The sequence below is a fragment of the Lemur catta genome, chromosome 13 (genome assembly GCF_020740605.2).
Source record: "Lemur catta isolate mLemCat1 chromosome 13, mLemCat1.pri, whole genome shotgun sequence".
Classification (NCBI taxonomy): Eukaryota; Metazoa; Chordata; class Mammalia; order Primates; family Lemuridae; genus Lemur; species Lemur catta.
The window spans coordinates 78057473-78072559 of record NC_059140.1 but is presented as its reverse complement, the minus strand read 5'-3'; the positions used below and the strand labels follow the sequence as shown (position 1 = coordinate 78072559).

General features: G+C 42.6%; 1 protein-coding gene across 2 annotated transcripts; it reads left to right on the top strand.

The window, feature by feature from the left end:
* The first annotated feature begins 742 nt into the window (after positions 1–742).
* AMER2 (APC membrane recruitment protein 2) lies at positions 743–3834 on the top strand. Of its 2 annotated transcripts, XM_045566821.1 has the most exons (3): positions 743–999; positions 1215–2089; positions 2477–3834. In XM_045566821.1, exons 2-3 carry the CDS (start codon positions 1255–1257, stop codon positions 3343–3345), a joined length of 1704 nt encoding a protein of 567 aa, XP_045422777.1. In that variant the 5' UTR covers positions 743–999; positions 1215–1254; the 3' UTR covers positions 3346–3834. The 2 variants fall into 2 exon arrangements, with proteins under 2 accessions (XP_045422777.1, XP_045422776.1); XM_045566820.1 differs by lacking the exon at positions 743–999 and having other exon boundaries at positions 1315–3382.
* Positions 3835–15087: the final 11253 nt, after the last annotated feature.

Sequence of the window (15087 nt, the reverse complement as noted above, 5' to 3'; positions counted from 1 at the left end):
TGAGTAGGAAGAAGACTGATATTTGTGTATATATGCAAATGTTACATATATTATTAAATGATATTTAATAAATAATAAATAAAATTAAATAATATATAACACATACACATTATATGTATGTATGTGCTCCAAATTTCTTCTTCTTCTTTTTTTTTTTTTGCTAATAAGCCCCCAACAGGGATCATGAAATCAGAAGCCAAGGTTACAATATTAGCAGTCATCTTTTAAGTCAGAGTGCAGAAGATTCCCAGTCTGAGCTGTTTCTTGGGACAAGGTGTTCCTTTTTCCCAAGACCAGGTGTGTCAGAGAAGCTGCAGAGACCTCTGGGCACTTAGGGATCCCTGCCAGGCTTTTCCTACCCTCTATATAGGGGCAGGGAGCCACAGGTCAGCCCTGGAAGGGTTGCGGGTGGTGGCGACAGGAATATAACACCAGTGTCCTGCTGAATAGAAAAGGAGAGGGCAGAGCCTGGGACTCCAAGGCCCACCTGAGGAGCCGACCTGAGATTCCCAGGCTGTGTTCTCTGTCAGCTGGCCTCCTGTGATCAAATGTGGGCTGGGCAATGCCTTCTGTGACTTCAACTCCTGTTTGCCGGAGTCTGGGATAAAAGCCATGGCTGTCCCAAAGGACCAACCTCCACCCTCACTAACTGTTGTGCTTTCACTGCTGAGAGTTGCTAACTGACTGATGGCCGGTCCTTCTGTAACAAAGATCATAACCACAGTGATAAAGATGCAGCCTTGACCTAGCAATTGTGCTCAGCGCTGGACAAGACACCCATATAGGTGGGCAGACAAGCTTCATGCGCGCTGGGCGTAGCACCCAAATGTTAAGGGCAGACATGAAGGGCTTGGGAAAGGCATGAAGATGAAGCCTAGGATAGATGATAAGAGAAATAAACATTTTGTGTCGGGTTGAATTGCTTTATCCTCTTTGGAGGCATTTCATGGTCCATGATTGGGCTCTGGGAAAGAACACGTCTAGAGGAGGCATCTGAAGGTGGGTGAGATTTGATGGCATTTGAATTCCATAATTATGACTCTAATTTCTGCAATCAGCTCGAGGCTGTGTTGCCTGCTCTTGCCACCAAAAAAAAAAAAAAATACTATGCAGCGCCAAGTCGCATGGAAGTGGGTTAGGGTATTATATAAGCCGTTCGCGGGAGGGGAGATGGTCTTTTATGTGCGTTCCTTTTGCAGCAGCAGCAACAGCAGCAGCGGCGTTGCGAGCGGCTCAGGTTGATTTAGAACACGGATGACAGTGGCCTGGCGCGAGCCCACTGCTGACGAAAGCTGCTTATCCCGCTCGGTTTCCATGGCGACGGGCCGGAGCCGCGGCGGCGGCGGCGGCGAGGCTGTCAGCGAGCGCGGCGGAGCTCGCGCGTCCGCGGGGGTCTGCAGGAGGCAGGAGGAGGCCCGGGCCGGGGCCCTCGCGGCAGACATGGACTTGCACTGTGACTGTGCCGCCGAGACGCCGGCCGCCGAGCAGCCGTCGGGGAAGATTAATAAAGCCGCTTTCAAATTATTCAAGAAGAGGAAATCGGGTGGCACCATGCCCAGCATTTTCGGGGTCAAAAACAAAGGGGATGGGAAAAGCTCAGGTCCGACGGGGATGGTGAGGAGCAGGACCCACGACGGCTTGGCCGAGGTGCTGGTGCTGGAGGGCGGCAGGAAGGAGGAGCCGCGCGGCGGGGGCGACGGCGGCGGGGGGCGGCCGATCCCCGGGCCCCCCCGGGCCGCGGGCCCCGGCGTGGGCCCCCTGGCCAGCAGCTCCGTGGCCAAGTCGCACAGCTTCTTCTCCCTTCTGAAGAAGAACGGGCGGGCGGAGAACGGCAAGGGAGACCCCGCGGACGCGAGCAAGGCCGGCGGCAAACAAAAGAGAGGGCTGAAGGGGCTCTTCAGCAGCATGCGCTGGCACAAGAAGGACAAGCGGGGCCGCGACGAGGAGAAGCGGGCGCGCGCGGCCGGCCCGGGCAGCCTCATCCTGCCCGGCTCGCTCACCGCCAGCCTGGAGTGCGTCAAGGAGGAAACGCCCCGAGCCGCGCGCGAGCCGGAGCGCCCCGGCGAGGACGCCCCGCGAGGCCCAGCAGGTGAGCTCGGAGGGGGAGAGGAGGTGCCCGCCTCCGCCGGCCGCGCCCCAGCGCGGAGCTGCCGAGAGGCCGGGAGCCCCGGGGATCCCGGCGACAAAGCCGCCGGGGCCGAGGACGCCGCCGCGGCGCATCCGCGCGCCGAGAAGCCCCGCGCACCCCCCGAGCCGGGGGCCGGCGAGGCCCGCGCGGCCGCCGAGGACGCTTCCGGGACAGGTGACGTTCCGATAAAGACTGTCCCCCTTGTCGACTCCGAACGTGGCAGCGGCCGGGCGCCCGCCCTCCCTGACCCTTCTTCCTCTGTTGATCCGCCCTCAGACCCATCGGCAGATCGTATTTGTTTGATGTTTTCTGACGTGACTTCACTGAAAAGCTTTGACTCTCTTACAGGCTGTGGAGATATTATTGCAGACCAGGAGGAAGAGGCAGGTCCCAGCTGTGACAAGCATGCCCCCGGGCCAGGCAAGCCAGTTCTCTCTAAAAAGAACCCCAGCGTGGTGGCCTACCAAGGAGGAGGCGAGGAGATGGCCAGCCCGGACGAGGTGGACGACACCTATCTCCAGGAGTTCTGGGACATGCTCTCCCAGACTGAGGGTCAAGGACAAGCGCCCCAGGAGGTAGCGGCCAAGGCAGCCCCTGCGCTGGAGACCAAGGGGCTGCCCGAGACCCCCAAAGACGTCAGGTGTGTGGAAGCGGCCAAGGACGTGTCCTCGGTCAAGCGCAGGAGGCTCAACCGGATTCCCATTGAGCCCCCTCCGAAGGAGGAGCCCAAGCACGTGGAGAAGGAGCAGCAGGAAGGCGTCCCCAACAGTGACGAGGGGTACTGGGATTCGACCACTCCAGGCCCAGAGGAAGACAGCACAGGTGGTGGTAAAAAGCCGAGCATCCCCCGGGACAGCTACAGCGGAGATGCGCTCTACGACCTCTACGCCGACCCGGACGGAAGCCCAGCAGTCCTTCCTGCCAGCGAGGAGACGCCCTGCCTGTCCCGGTTAAAGCCTGTGTCTCCAGGCACCATCACCTGTCCACTGCGAACACCAGGCAGTTTGCTGAAGGACTCTAAAATACCTATCAGCATCAAGCATCTCGCGAACCTTCCATCCAGCCACCCTGTTGTGCACCAGCAACCAGCCAGGAGTGAGATGCCCAGAACAAAAATCCCCGTTTCCAAAGTGCTGGTCCGCAGAGTGAGCAGCCGGGGCTTGGCTGGGACCACCATCAGGGCAGCAGCGTGCCACGACAGTGCCAAAAAGTTGTGAGATCTCCCAGGCCAAGGTGCATGAGCCACATGTCAAGGAATACAACTTTTCCCTGGAAACCACTAAAATTAAGTTTTGCTTCCCCTAAAGAAAGTTTTTTAGGCCCACCCCTGCTGCAGAGCCTCGACGGGGAGGTCTTTGTGCTGTGAGCAGAGGCAGAGTACACCAGAGAGAGGGATGCTACACTTGGGATTCTCCTCTCCAAGATAAGTCCCTGAGAATTATTTTCAAGCACTTTTTTCTTTTTTACCTTTTTAAAAATCTTTTTTTTTTTTTTTCCAATTTTTCCTTTAATGCACTGAACACTTGGAAGTCACCTTTACTTGCCTTTGCAGAAAACAGGACTTAACCAAACCTAAGTGAGAGTCATTCCAGGACATCAGGCCATGCCAGTGTCCAGAAGCCCTGGAGGAACCACTGCAGAACCAGAGCAGCTCCCCTCTTCCGGGACACGTTTCCTTCCTTCTTTCCTTTCCTTTTCTTTTCCAGAAAAAAAAAAAGACCCTTTGCTGTATCACTGTGTGGAAAACACCTACAAAGCTGAAAGCACCAGGTATTTACCTGATGAGCAGAGGGGACCCTTGATTGGCAGAAAACTTCCCTGTGTTCAGTTGCTAGGTATGCAAATAGGTAAATATCTACCATTAGGAAAATAAAGGAGAATTTTGGTTGGTTTAGATTATTTGTTTGGGGAGAAATAAAAGGCTCAGCAAAGCAGATTTTTGCCTTTTTTTTTTACCCCCACCCAGTGAAGAAATCAGGATCAGGGAAAGATTCCACTAAATGCCAGTAGATAGTCTTTTATAAACTGAAACCTTCTAATGTGAAAATAATGCATATTTTACAGTTTATCCAGCTGTTAACATTTTATAATCTGTCAATAACCTAGAATATAAAATCTGGTCTTATAGCTAGATATGATGACTGTCCCCAAACCATTGGTGTTCTTTTATGTACTGTAATGGGAAGCAATTCTGGTTTTGTTTTACATGGGGTGTCCAATTCTCAAAAACAAACAAACAAACAAACAAAAAAGCTATTGTTTTGATGTCCCAGAGGAATGACTCTGCCTTGTCTTGGATGAGAGTCTGTTTTTCCTTCCAAACCCTAGTTTTCAGAGATTTTTACCTTGGTTATAAAATTTTGGATCCAACCATTCTCAAATATGCTGAGTCCAAAATGAGGAACACATAAAGAAAAACAATAGAAAGATATAGTTTTTCATATCATTTGACTTTTGCTTTATAGACTTATGACTGAGACAAGTATGTTCAGAGTATGACATTGGCAAGCTTATGTATTGTGAACACTGTATGCCAAGATTTTTTTTGAAAAGTGGCTTGCTTATATGTATGTTTTCTAATATTTCAGATGAAACATTTATTTCAGAAAGGGTTATTCTATGCCTAGATAGTTTGAATGAGAAATTGAAGCAGTTCCTAGAATGCTATTATTGTCTAATGATTAAATTAATATCGTTTTTGAAATGCACTTCGGTGTATTTAATCAAAAGACCAGAGCTTCTACTAGGAGCTGATTCATCGTATCAGGAAGATTATACGTATTCAAGTGAAACTACACATATGTAAATGACATGAACACTTCTGTATAACTCTCATTTTCCAGAGAGATTGCCTAAGTGATGAACTGTTATGATATGCTTTTTAAGTTTGTTTTCTGTTTTGTAAAGGAAAGAAGAAGGCTAGTTAAATATATGAAAACCTATTTTAATAATATGAAGACAGTAACAAAATAAACGGGCATCAAAGGAAAACAAATTTGAGCCAGTAGCAGAAAACAGGCCATTCCCATTTTAAATTTGCAATGATTCAATTAGAAGAGGTGGCAGAGGTTTGCTGAATTTCTTTATTAGTCAGAAGACTGGCTTTTATTGCATTGTCTCAGATCCTTAATGTTATTTCAAAGTAATGTTTTAATACTTGATTTCCTTATGTGTATAGATGAAGCCCTATATGCAGACATAGCCTTAAGCATTCTGAACACACCACCAGGAATTCATATGAGCATCTCATACTCACACGTGCTCATGCACTCAACTGTGTGCAAACTAACAGACAAAAGACAGCTCCTGTAGATTTGGAAATATTTTAGAGATTATTTCTGTCTTGAGAAAAGGATTTAAATTCGATTTCATTCTCATATTACTATTTAGACTCAAAATACATTCATTCTCCGCCAGTGAATGGAGAGAGAATAAATTTTATTCCTAGCTGTAAAACAAAGGATCTTTATTTCCTTCTTGTGCATTTTCCTGCAAGGGTTATGTGCTCCTTTGCATGAATCCACGGTTCCTCCAGGCCAAGTTATGCTTGTTCATTTGTTCAGTTGTACAGGAAAGTTAAGAGTACCTGAAAAACTGATGAGAATAGTTTGTAAAAGGAAAGGCAATCTACTTCTTAAGCACTAGAAGAAACTATCTTTGCTTTCACAATTTTAGGACTTATTTCTGCACTTACACCATTATGCTGTGTCTTTTCTTTATAAGTAAAGGAAAATGTTAGCAAAGTTTACCTAAATTTCCCCTGACCTACCTGTCAATTAACAAGTTATGAAAAAATTAAAAATACTTTTTAAAATTCTTTTCCCCATATTTTCCATTTTTTAAAACCCTATATCTTTATCAGTTGCACCCACACCAGTCAAATGACAGATTTGAACAATGAAATAAATAACCTCAATCTCTTGGTGGGAAATCACTGGCAGGAAGAGTGGATTGTCAACCTTTTCCAACTGTGAAAAAGGGATCTTGGTTGCTTTCTTGTGCCAAGGGCTACTTTCTCTCATTTGTGTTCATGGAGATTGTTTTTTAGAATTTTGCTAGATTTACATTCTAATTTTTAGCAATGCATTACCTAACGACCTTGTGGGGATTATACAGGCCCATATTTGCTGACTTTTTAGGGGAAGGATTGGATGCGGGCTAATGACATCTTTCCTGTGTATGTATGATTCTAAGATACATAGTTGACTGAGTTTCTTTGATCAAAAAGCTGCCCAAATTAGAGAGGAAAAAGCCAAATCAATTGTTGGACCAGAATTTATCAGTCAGTTTAATAGCTCTGCACAAAGACAGCGTGACTTTAATACCTACATTACTCGCAACGTTACTTGAAACCCTCTGCTTTAGTACTCATGGTGGTTGATGCCTTTACTCTCCCATTAGCACCAGCCGGGAGAAATTTTACTGCAGCATCCTAAATAATCACAAGAGGACATAGATTTTTATTATTTTACCTAATAACAACAATGGAATATAGAACATTAAGGACTTCCTTTAAATACATTTTCCACAAACTATCTGCCTATTTAAATAAAGTCTTTAACATCTGTGATAACCTTAAGGTTATGACTTACTGAGTTTAAAGGCTTTATTTATTAATCTCAGAGGTAGTATTCAGGTATTTGCATTTAAACGAATATGCAAATAGCGCTTTGCTTACACAGTTATCAAAGTAAAAAGACGATATCAGGTGTCAAGATTTCTTTGATCTAAGAGTCCTCATTGTTTACATCTCTGTCAGATTAATTTTCAAAGGAGACTCTTTCCTGTTAGCTTGTGTGAAGAGGTTGATTCATGCAGCTCATCATGTTTGCCAGGTGCCCTCAGACAGCAGTGACGGGGCCCTTCACATGGTGTTAGCATGTTTTGCCCATCTGCATGGTAGAAGCCATTCTCTGCTTTTAGTTATTCTGAATTTCTGTCCTAAATTACAAATATATGGACTTGGCTACTCTGTGCTTGGCTTCTACTGAGAGATGTTCCAGTACACGCACATATGCTTTGCTCCCCTTACTGTTACAAAATTAATTCAAGTATTTCATGCTATTAAACATGAGGAAAAAAGCATCACAATTGCCTCTTCTTGCCACTGAGGATGGCCAGTTACAAGTATCTGGATGAAATAACGAGACAGCCAAATACCTCAGCTAACCCAGTTTCCCTCGCCCCTTCTCTAGGTAGATCCAGAAATAAACAACACAGTTCTTATTTGTGTAAACTCAGCCTTAGAAATTTCCAATTTATTCCACAAAACTATTTATAAAAGAGTTTGGAACCAAAGGGTTAGTATGGCAGGCCAGTACCTTACACAGCCTGGGCGAGGAAGCAGAAAATAAGTGTGTTCTCCGTAAAAGGAAGCAAGCCGTAGCATGGCCAGTGTAACTAACGTGTGAGTGCGGGTCCTCCTCGCGGGCAGCCAGCGACTGCGCCACCTCGTCTGGCTCTGAAGACTTCCTGATGGCTGTCGTGGATTCCTGCTCAAAGAGCCTTTCACTGTGATAGCGGTTTAAAGGAGACAGTTTGTTGCAACAATAGCCACTTAAAAGGAATGTTGATATCTCACTGCAGATAATGTTTTTAAGAGGTGATTCAGAAAGATACTTTCATGATTATGGAAAGGAGTTCCTTCTCAAACTGCAAAACGAAAGATGAAAATAGTCACGAAGCCTCTAGAACTGAAATTGGGTACCTTTAATGATTGATATTTACTTTAATCCAACGCAACACATATTTATGGGGCATATACTGTATCTGATACTAAATAAAAACCATTCAGTTTGGAGCTCACCTATAGCTGTGCTGTAATTGGATTTTCTTAATATTCATTAAAAAACACCTTTATTTTATTTTATCTTTCTTTGTATTTGTATTTGTTGCTCATAGTTTGTGGGGGGGAGCAGAGTGGTGTGAGGTTGAAGGAGGATGGTACGAATTAAACCACATAAATGCCTCTAAAAAATAGTAATTATAACCATAGTTAACATTTGTTGAATACTTACTGTGTGCCAGGTGCTGCTAGGAGCTTTACAAATAATTAGTCCTCTTAACAGCCGTATGGGGTGGGTAATATTGTCTCCCTAGTACGACATCTTCCATTCATTCTTTTTGTTTGTTTTTATCCCTTTCCAGCTCTCTTTCTCCCCTCCCCCTAGTCTCTGGGACAGGGATATAAAGTCTTTAGTGACTTTCAGTAATACAGGAGCTAAGAACCACTTAACGTCATTACCAGCTCACTTTCCATAGAAAGAGCTAACTCATGTCCATGCAGCCGAAAATTATTTTGTGTCTGAGATGATGGTGCTCACAGTCACACGCAGGGAAACCTGCCACTGTTCTGCAGTTAGTAGGCAAACAGTTGGCCTTCCCTCTGAAGTATCCTCTCCTTCCCAGGATTAACATGGAAAGTACAGAAATCTCTTCTGTTGTCATGGTAATACTGCTTCCCTGACAGGATTTCAGTCATTCCAAGCACGTTTGTTTCATTTGTTGTTTTCCTACCTTAAGCCCAGTCTAGGCATGTTGTGGGCGTTCTTTAAATTGTAGTAAGAACACTTAATATGTTCTTAACAAATTTAAAGGTCTACCCTCGTAACAGATTTTTAAGTGTGCAATACAGTGTTGTTAACTATAGGCACGGTGTTGCACAGCAGCTCTCTCGAGCTTATTCATCGCGCACAACTGAAACTTTATGCTTGTTGACAAGCAACTCCCCATTTCCTCACCCCAGGCCCCAGGCAACCACCATTCCACTCTGCTTCTATGAGTTTGACTATTTTAGATGCCTCACATAAGTGGAATATCACGCAGTATCTGTCCTTCTGTAACTGGCTTATTCTGTAACTGAGCATAATGTCCTCCAGGTTCATCCATGTTGTTGCATATCGTAGGATTTTCTTCTTTTTTAAAAGCTGTACATATATACCACATTGTATGTGTATATATATATATATATATATGTGTGTGTGTATATATATATATATATATATATACACTACATTTTTTTATCCATTCATCTGTTGACAGACATTTAGGTTTTTTCCATATCTTGGCTATTATGAATAATGCTACAGTGAACACGGGAGTAAAAATAGCTCTTCAAGATCCTGATTTCAATTCTTCTAAATAAATACCCAAAAGTAGAATTGCTGGGTTATATGGTAATTCTATTTTTAATGTTTTGAGGAACCTCCATACTGTTTTCCAAGTGGTTGCACAATTTTACGTTCTTACCAATGGTGCAGAAGCGTTCCAGTTTCTTCACATCTTCACCAACCCTTGTCATCTGTGTTGTTTATTTAAATGGTAGCTATGTGAGTTATCCTTTGCCTTAATACAGTCCTGAACGCCAGAAATAAGCACATCACTCTTTCAAAAGTAGCTCATCTTATGTTGTGTCTACAGCCATTGAATCTTAGCCTATATTTTCTGATTCATTAATTCATTCAGTAGTTATTGAACACCTTCAATAAGCCAGTCACCATGAATATGAGTATTTTATATTTAATTCTAATAACTAACATATCCTGTATGTTTACTATGGTGCCAGAGACGATGCTCTGTGCTTTATTTTACGTTGTTATCTTTACTGTTCACAAGAACCATGTAAGGTAGGTATTCGTAAACTGGAATAATGTTTGGAAATTATTCAATAATTGGATAGAGTAACCTTATGCTCTGTGTGAAGAGATACATTTTAAATAAAATATAGTCTAGGTTCCTGGTTATTTGAGATGTATTAAATTTTATCAGACACTCTTACACCTGGATCATTTAATAAAGCAGAAATACTAAAAATGTCTGGTCCAATTGTGTAGGGGGATGGGATAGACATGCAGAAAATACTTATTAATATGTCATGAAATGGCTCCAGGTGGCCTGCAGGAATTAATGAACCTCCTCAAATATCTACATTACAATCATCGATCTCCTACCACACGTTTATTTCTAAATAAAGAAGGAGAAATGCTACAAAGTAATTTAACATTTTCATTGCTTCCAGGATAAATTTAACTGAACATGGAGGATCTATTAGCAGTAGATGTATCAAGAAAATCAGGGAAAATGGTTTTGATGTTATAGGCAAAGTAAATTCCTGTCATTTTTACCTGACACCAGCTACCTAGCAGGCTCATTGTGAACTTCAGGTTTTGCCCAAGTTATTTATATGAAGTATCTCAGTGTACTATAGGGAATTGCAGATTATTTGAAAATAATAACGAAGAAAACACAAATGAGAAACTCCATTTCTATAATTAGTTTTCCTGAAAGTCAGGCATGTCTTTGAGGACAAGCTTTTGGCTGTATTATTTTTGTGCACAGGAGGAAAATTGTTAGTAGGTTTATAGATATTATTTTTATAATAGAATGTTAAACCCCTGAAAAACATCAAAAATTGTCTCCTAAAACTATGTTTTAAAAATGGATTCTAAATAGCAATAGGGTCTTTTCTCCTTTCTCCACTCCAATGGTTTAATGGGATAGATGAATCGATGTTTATATTTTTAAACCTGTAAATATTTTATTTTGGGTATTTTGTATATTTGTTGATATAATTCCATCTTGTGAATATGTACCATTGTGCATGTTGCTGTTTTTGATAGTCTCTCTTTTAATGAATGTAAGAAGCTTGGACTAATAGCACTTTTCTTGTTTCGTTCAAACATCTTAAAATGAAAATACAACACTGCCATTTTAACTTTTGTGTTTAATTCAGTCAATAAATTTTGTTGCTTCTTTGCATTTAAAGTGAATTCTGTTGGTGGTTATTTCTGCAGGGCCAATTTTATTTCCAGCCTTTTCAATTTTTAGAAATTATCCTAACGATGGTGATAATGCCAATGAGATGCGTGTGTGTGACCCATGGGACGACCAACGGGCGGCCCACATTTCTTTCCACACTTTGTAAACAAGTGAAAAATTACTGTTTGGTTTGGGCAGCTGCCTTTTGAAAAACTTGTTTGTTCTTCTGACTTTGATCTGATTTCTGAGCCCTTTACCCAGAAAATCGCCATCCCTTATAATCCCTCAGGAGGCCTGCTACTCTTTGTGACTGAGAGGTGGCAGCAACACTAGGCGGCTGGAGTCTTTCTAAAGACTTTCTGTTTGTTTTGGTGTTGGTGACGTTTCTACTTCCTGTGTCTAACAGGTTCAAATTCATGTATGTTGAAACTCAGTTTAAAGAATAATGAGGTTGTGTCATTTTGTAATTGAAAAATAAGAATTAAAGGCTGCATAAATTCTACTTCCCCTAAAATAGGCTTGTTCACACCACAGTGGCTTACATTTCTCTTAAATACCAAGAAAAATTCATATTTATCTGTAGAACATGATGAAGATAAACTTTCAAAGGGGGATCTAACTGGTCACAGTTAACAATCAGGGTAAATATACATTAGTAGAATCAGAAATAGTGAGACGGGAAGTTCACAAAACCTCTACTCCCTCCCCACTCTCTTCCTGCCCCTTCTCTTCTTCTCTTTTCCTAAAATTAACATGGAAGGTACCCCAAGATAACTTAACCCAATCTCCCTTCAATGAGGATGGGAGGAAACTAAAGCTCAGAGATGTTATGAGACTTACCTGAAGTCTTTGAAGATGTGGCAAAAAGAGCCCAAGTTTGGAAATCAAATAGAATCTGGGTTTGAATTCTGGTTTGGACACTTCCCAACTCTGTGAACCAAGGCAAATTCCTTAACCTCTGTGAGCCACAGTTTTCTACCCTATAAAATGAAGATAATGAGATTTAATTTATAGGGTAGTTGTACCAATATTAACTTTCAGAAACATAGGTGTCCAAGACATAGTTTTTCTATATACAGTTTTCTAAAAACATATAGATATATGTTTTTCATATATGTTAACTTAGCTCCTTTTGTTTTAAAAAAAAGGGCATTTATGAAAATTAAAACTTCATGGGTTAGGGTTAAAATATTCTTCAACAGAGAACTTGCTTTGATATAGGGTGGAGATAAATATGGTCTTCTCTGATTGGGCTGGAGTTGTAGAGAGACGAAGTAAGCTTGTGCAAAAACAGGGAAACAAACGGGAGTGGAAGTGGTCTTACATGTGTATTATTCTGAGACACATTACTCTGAAATTAAAAGGCCACCTATGATTAGGAGAGACTGTGGGACTAGAGGCCTAGTCTTTGTAGAAGAAGTCCAGGGTAGTGGCTGAGTTGTCAGGGAGTCAGCAGCTAACAGAGCAATGGCCAGATGCAATGGTGGTCAGCTCGGAGTGGAGCTTACTCCCAGACACAAGAGGGTGGGCTCTAATAGCACAGCCATAAGTAAGTGCAGATAGCTGGGTGGTTTAGTACAGTGGAGATAAATCGTTGGTGCCTTTAACCTGAAAAAATGTAACTATACAGCCTTGAGAAATAGAAAATAATTTGAGAGGGCAATCTCTTCTGCTATTTCAGGCAATGAATGAGCAAGGTCCGTGCTCTGTCAATCTATTACAACATCCCCTTGGTCAGCATCAGCTCCTGCACATGACTCACAGCCTGCCCTGAGTGGGATGTGGATTTGTGGAACTTAATGATGACACCATCTTTATGCTATTAGACATGGTACCACACTCAAGGCAACCTCACCTAGTGCTGGGTCAAAGAAACACCATCTATTCTGAAACTGAGGGAGGTATTTACTCTGGACTCACTGTCAGACAGATGTCAGCCTCCAGCGTGGGCCTTCTCAGGCAAGTCTTAAGGGTGGGGCCGGGCGCGGTGGCTCACGCCTGTAATCCTAGCTCTGGGAGGCCGAGGCGGGTGGATCGCTCGAGGTCAGGAGTTCGAGACCAGCCTGAGCAAGAGTGAGACCCCGTCTCTACTAAAAATAGAAAGAAATTATCTGGCCAACTAAAAATATATATACAAAAAAATTAGCCGGGCATGGTGGCTCATGCCTGTAGTCCCAGCTACTCGGGAGGCTGAGGCAGTAGGATCGCTTAAGCCCAGGAGTCTGAGGTTGCTGTGAGCTAGGCTGTTGCCACAGCACTCACTCTAGCCCGGGCAACAAAGTGAGACTCTGTCTCAAAAAAAAAAAAAAAAAAAAAAGTCTTAAGGGTGTACACAATTTTTGCCTTTTATGCTGTTTTCATTATGTGCAGAGTTTTAACCCTAAAGTTTACAGTCCTGAGGAACAAGAGTTTAATGTCATAAATCTAAACCAAGAGAAAAAAAGCAACAGAAAACTGCCCCTTGAAGTTTTCCCAAACACCCAGGCCTTGTGCCCTCAGACTCCTGCACACTCTAGGATACATTAGGTGCTCATGAACAGCAGGGGTGGGGAAAGGGACAGTCCCAGGGAACGGTAGCATCATGGCAATGAGCAGGGCCTGGGGCTGTAGACAGACCCCTTTCTGCTTGTATTTTTGGGTGGAAGCAGCAAAGTGTGTATTCATGGTCCATTGGGCAGTGGGTTGGGTGTCCCCACTTAAGATCCGCCCTTCTGTGTTTTTCTGGCTCTGGGTCTAGGACTTGAGAGGTCATTTCCTCCCCAGCTCCTAAGATCTTTATATGCCCATGCCCCGGGTAAAAGTGGCTTTTTAGAAGGTCATTGAAAGTCCTGGATATTTTTCTCCACACGAGTATTTTTCTGCCATGGCCTGCCTCTGTTTCAGCGTTGTCAGTGGACTTGACACTTGGTAGAGGACTCCGGATCTCTTGGGTAGCCCAGAGGCAACTCTTATCAGGTACTGGAGTGATCCCAGGCTCAATGTCACATTCTTGTTGCAATTTTACATCTGACAAAACTATTATCTGTCATACGTGACAGTAAATGGGTTCAGCCATTTGGCTGGGAGTTCTCAGTGCATTAGGCTCTGGGCTAGGTGTGGTGGGGCCGGTGAAGTGAGTCACAAGCCCCTCTGCCAAGGCCACTGATGCTTCCCCATGAACTTCCTGTGTGCAAATCTCTGTCTTGATGTCATTTCATAGGGAACCCCAACCTCAGATACTACTATTTCCATTTCCAATGAAAAAGTGAGGCTTAGAGAGCTTAAGTATTTCTGGCAATACAGAAGGTTAGCTAGACTCAAACAATTTTTTGTACAGAACACTTAAAAACCAGACAGAATCCATTTTTATTTCCTTAAACATATAGTTGAGCTGTCAAGGAAGGGAGGCCAGAATCCCCCAGATTTAACTACTGATCCCTGCAGGACTCTGGAGCTTTTGGTTTCATGATCAGAGAATGGGCTGGGAAACACAAGGGGGTGTGGATCAATCCACAACCGGAGGGAAGGATTATTTTTTATATCTTTTTTGGCAACTGACAGGTTAAGCAGGCACAAAATCAGTAAGGATAAAGGAAATTAGAGCAACACATTTGGACATATTCATAACCCTGGACCAAACAGAATTCACATTCTTTTCAAGTACAAATAAAACATTTGTGAAAATTGACTACATTCTAAACCATGAAGTCTTGACACATTTGAAAAAATCAGTTCCACACAGAACATGTTCTCTTACCACAACACAACTACACTATAAATTGCTAATAAAAAGATAACTAGAGTCACTCCATATATTTGGAAATTTTTAAATGCACATTTCAATAACTCATGGATCAAAGAATAAATCAGTATGGATATTAGAATACAATTAAATGTGCCTAATTGTGAAAACAGTATATATTAAGACATGAAAGATAGCTAAAGCTGCACTTAGAAGGAATTTTATGGCTTCTAATGCTTAGATTATAAAAGATACAAAGCTGATGATTAACGAGTGAAGAATTCATTTTAATCAAGTATAAGAAGTTAGAAAAAGAATAACAATAAACCCATAGAAAGGAAAAGTAAGAAATATGAATAAGAGCAAAAAGTAATAAAACAGAAAACAAAGATACCCTAAAGTGGATCAACAAAGATGAAAATTAATTTTTGAAAGACAACTAATAACATTTATTAAGAAAAAAATGGAAAAGATCTAAGTG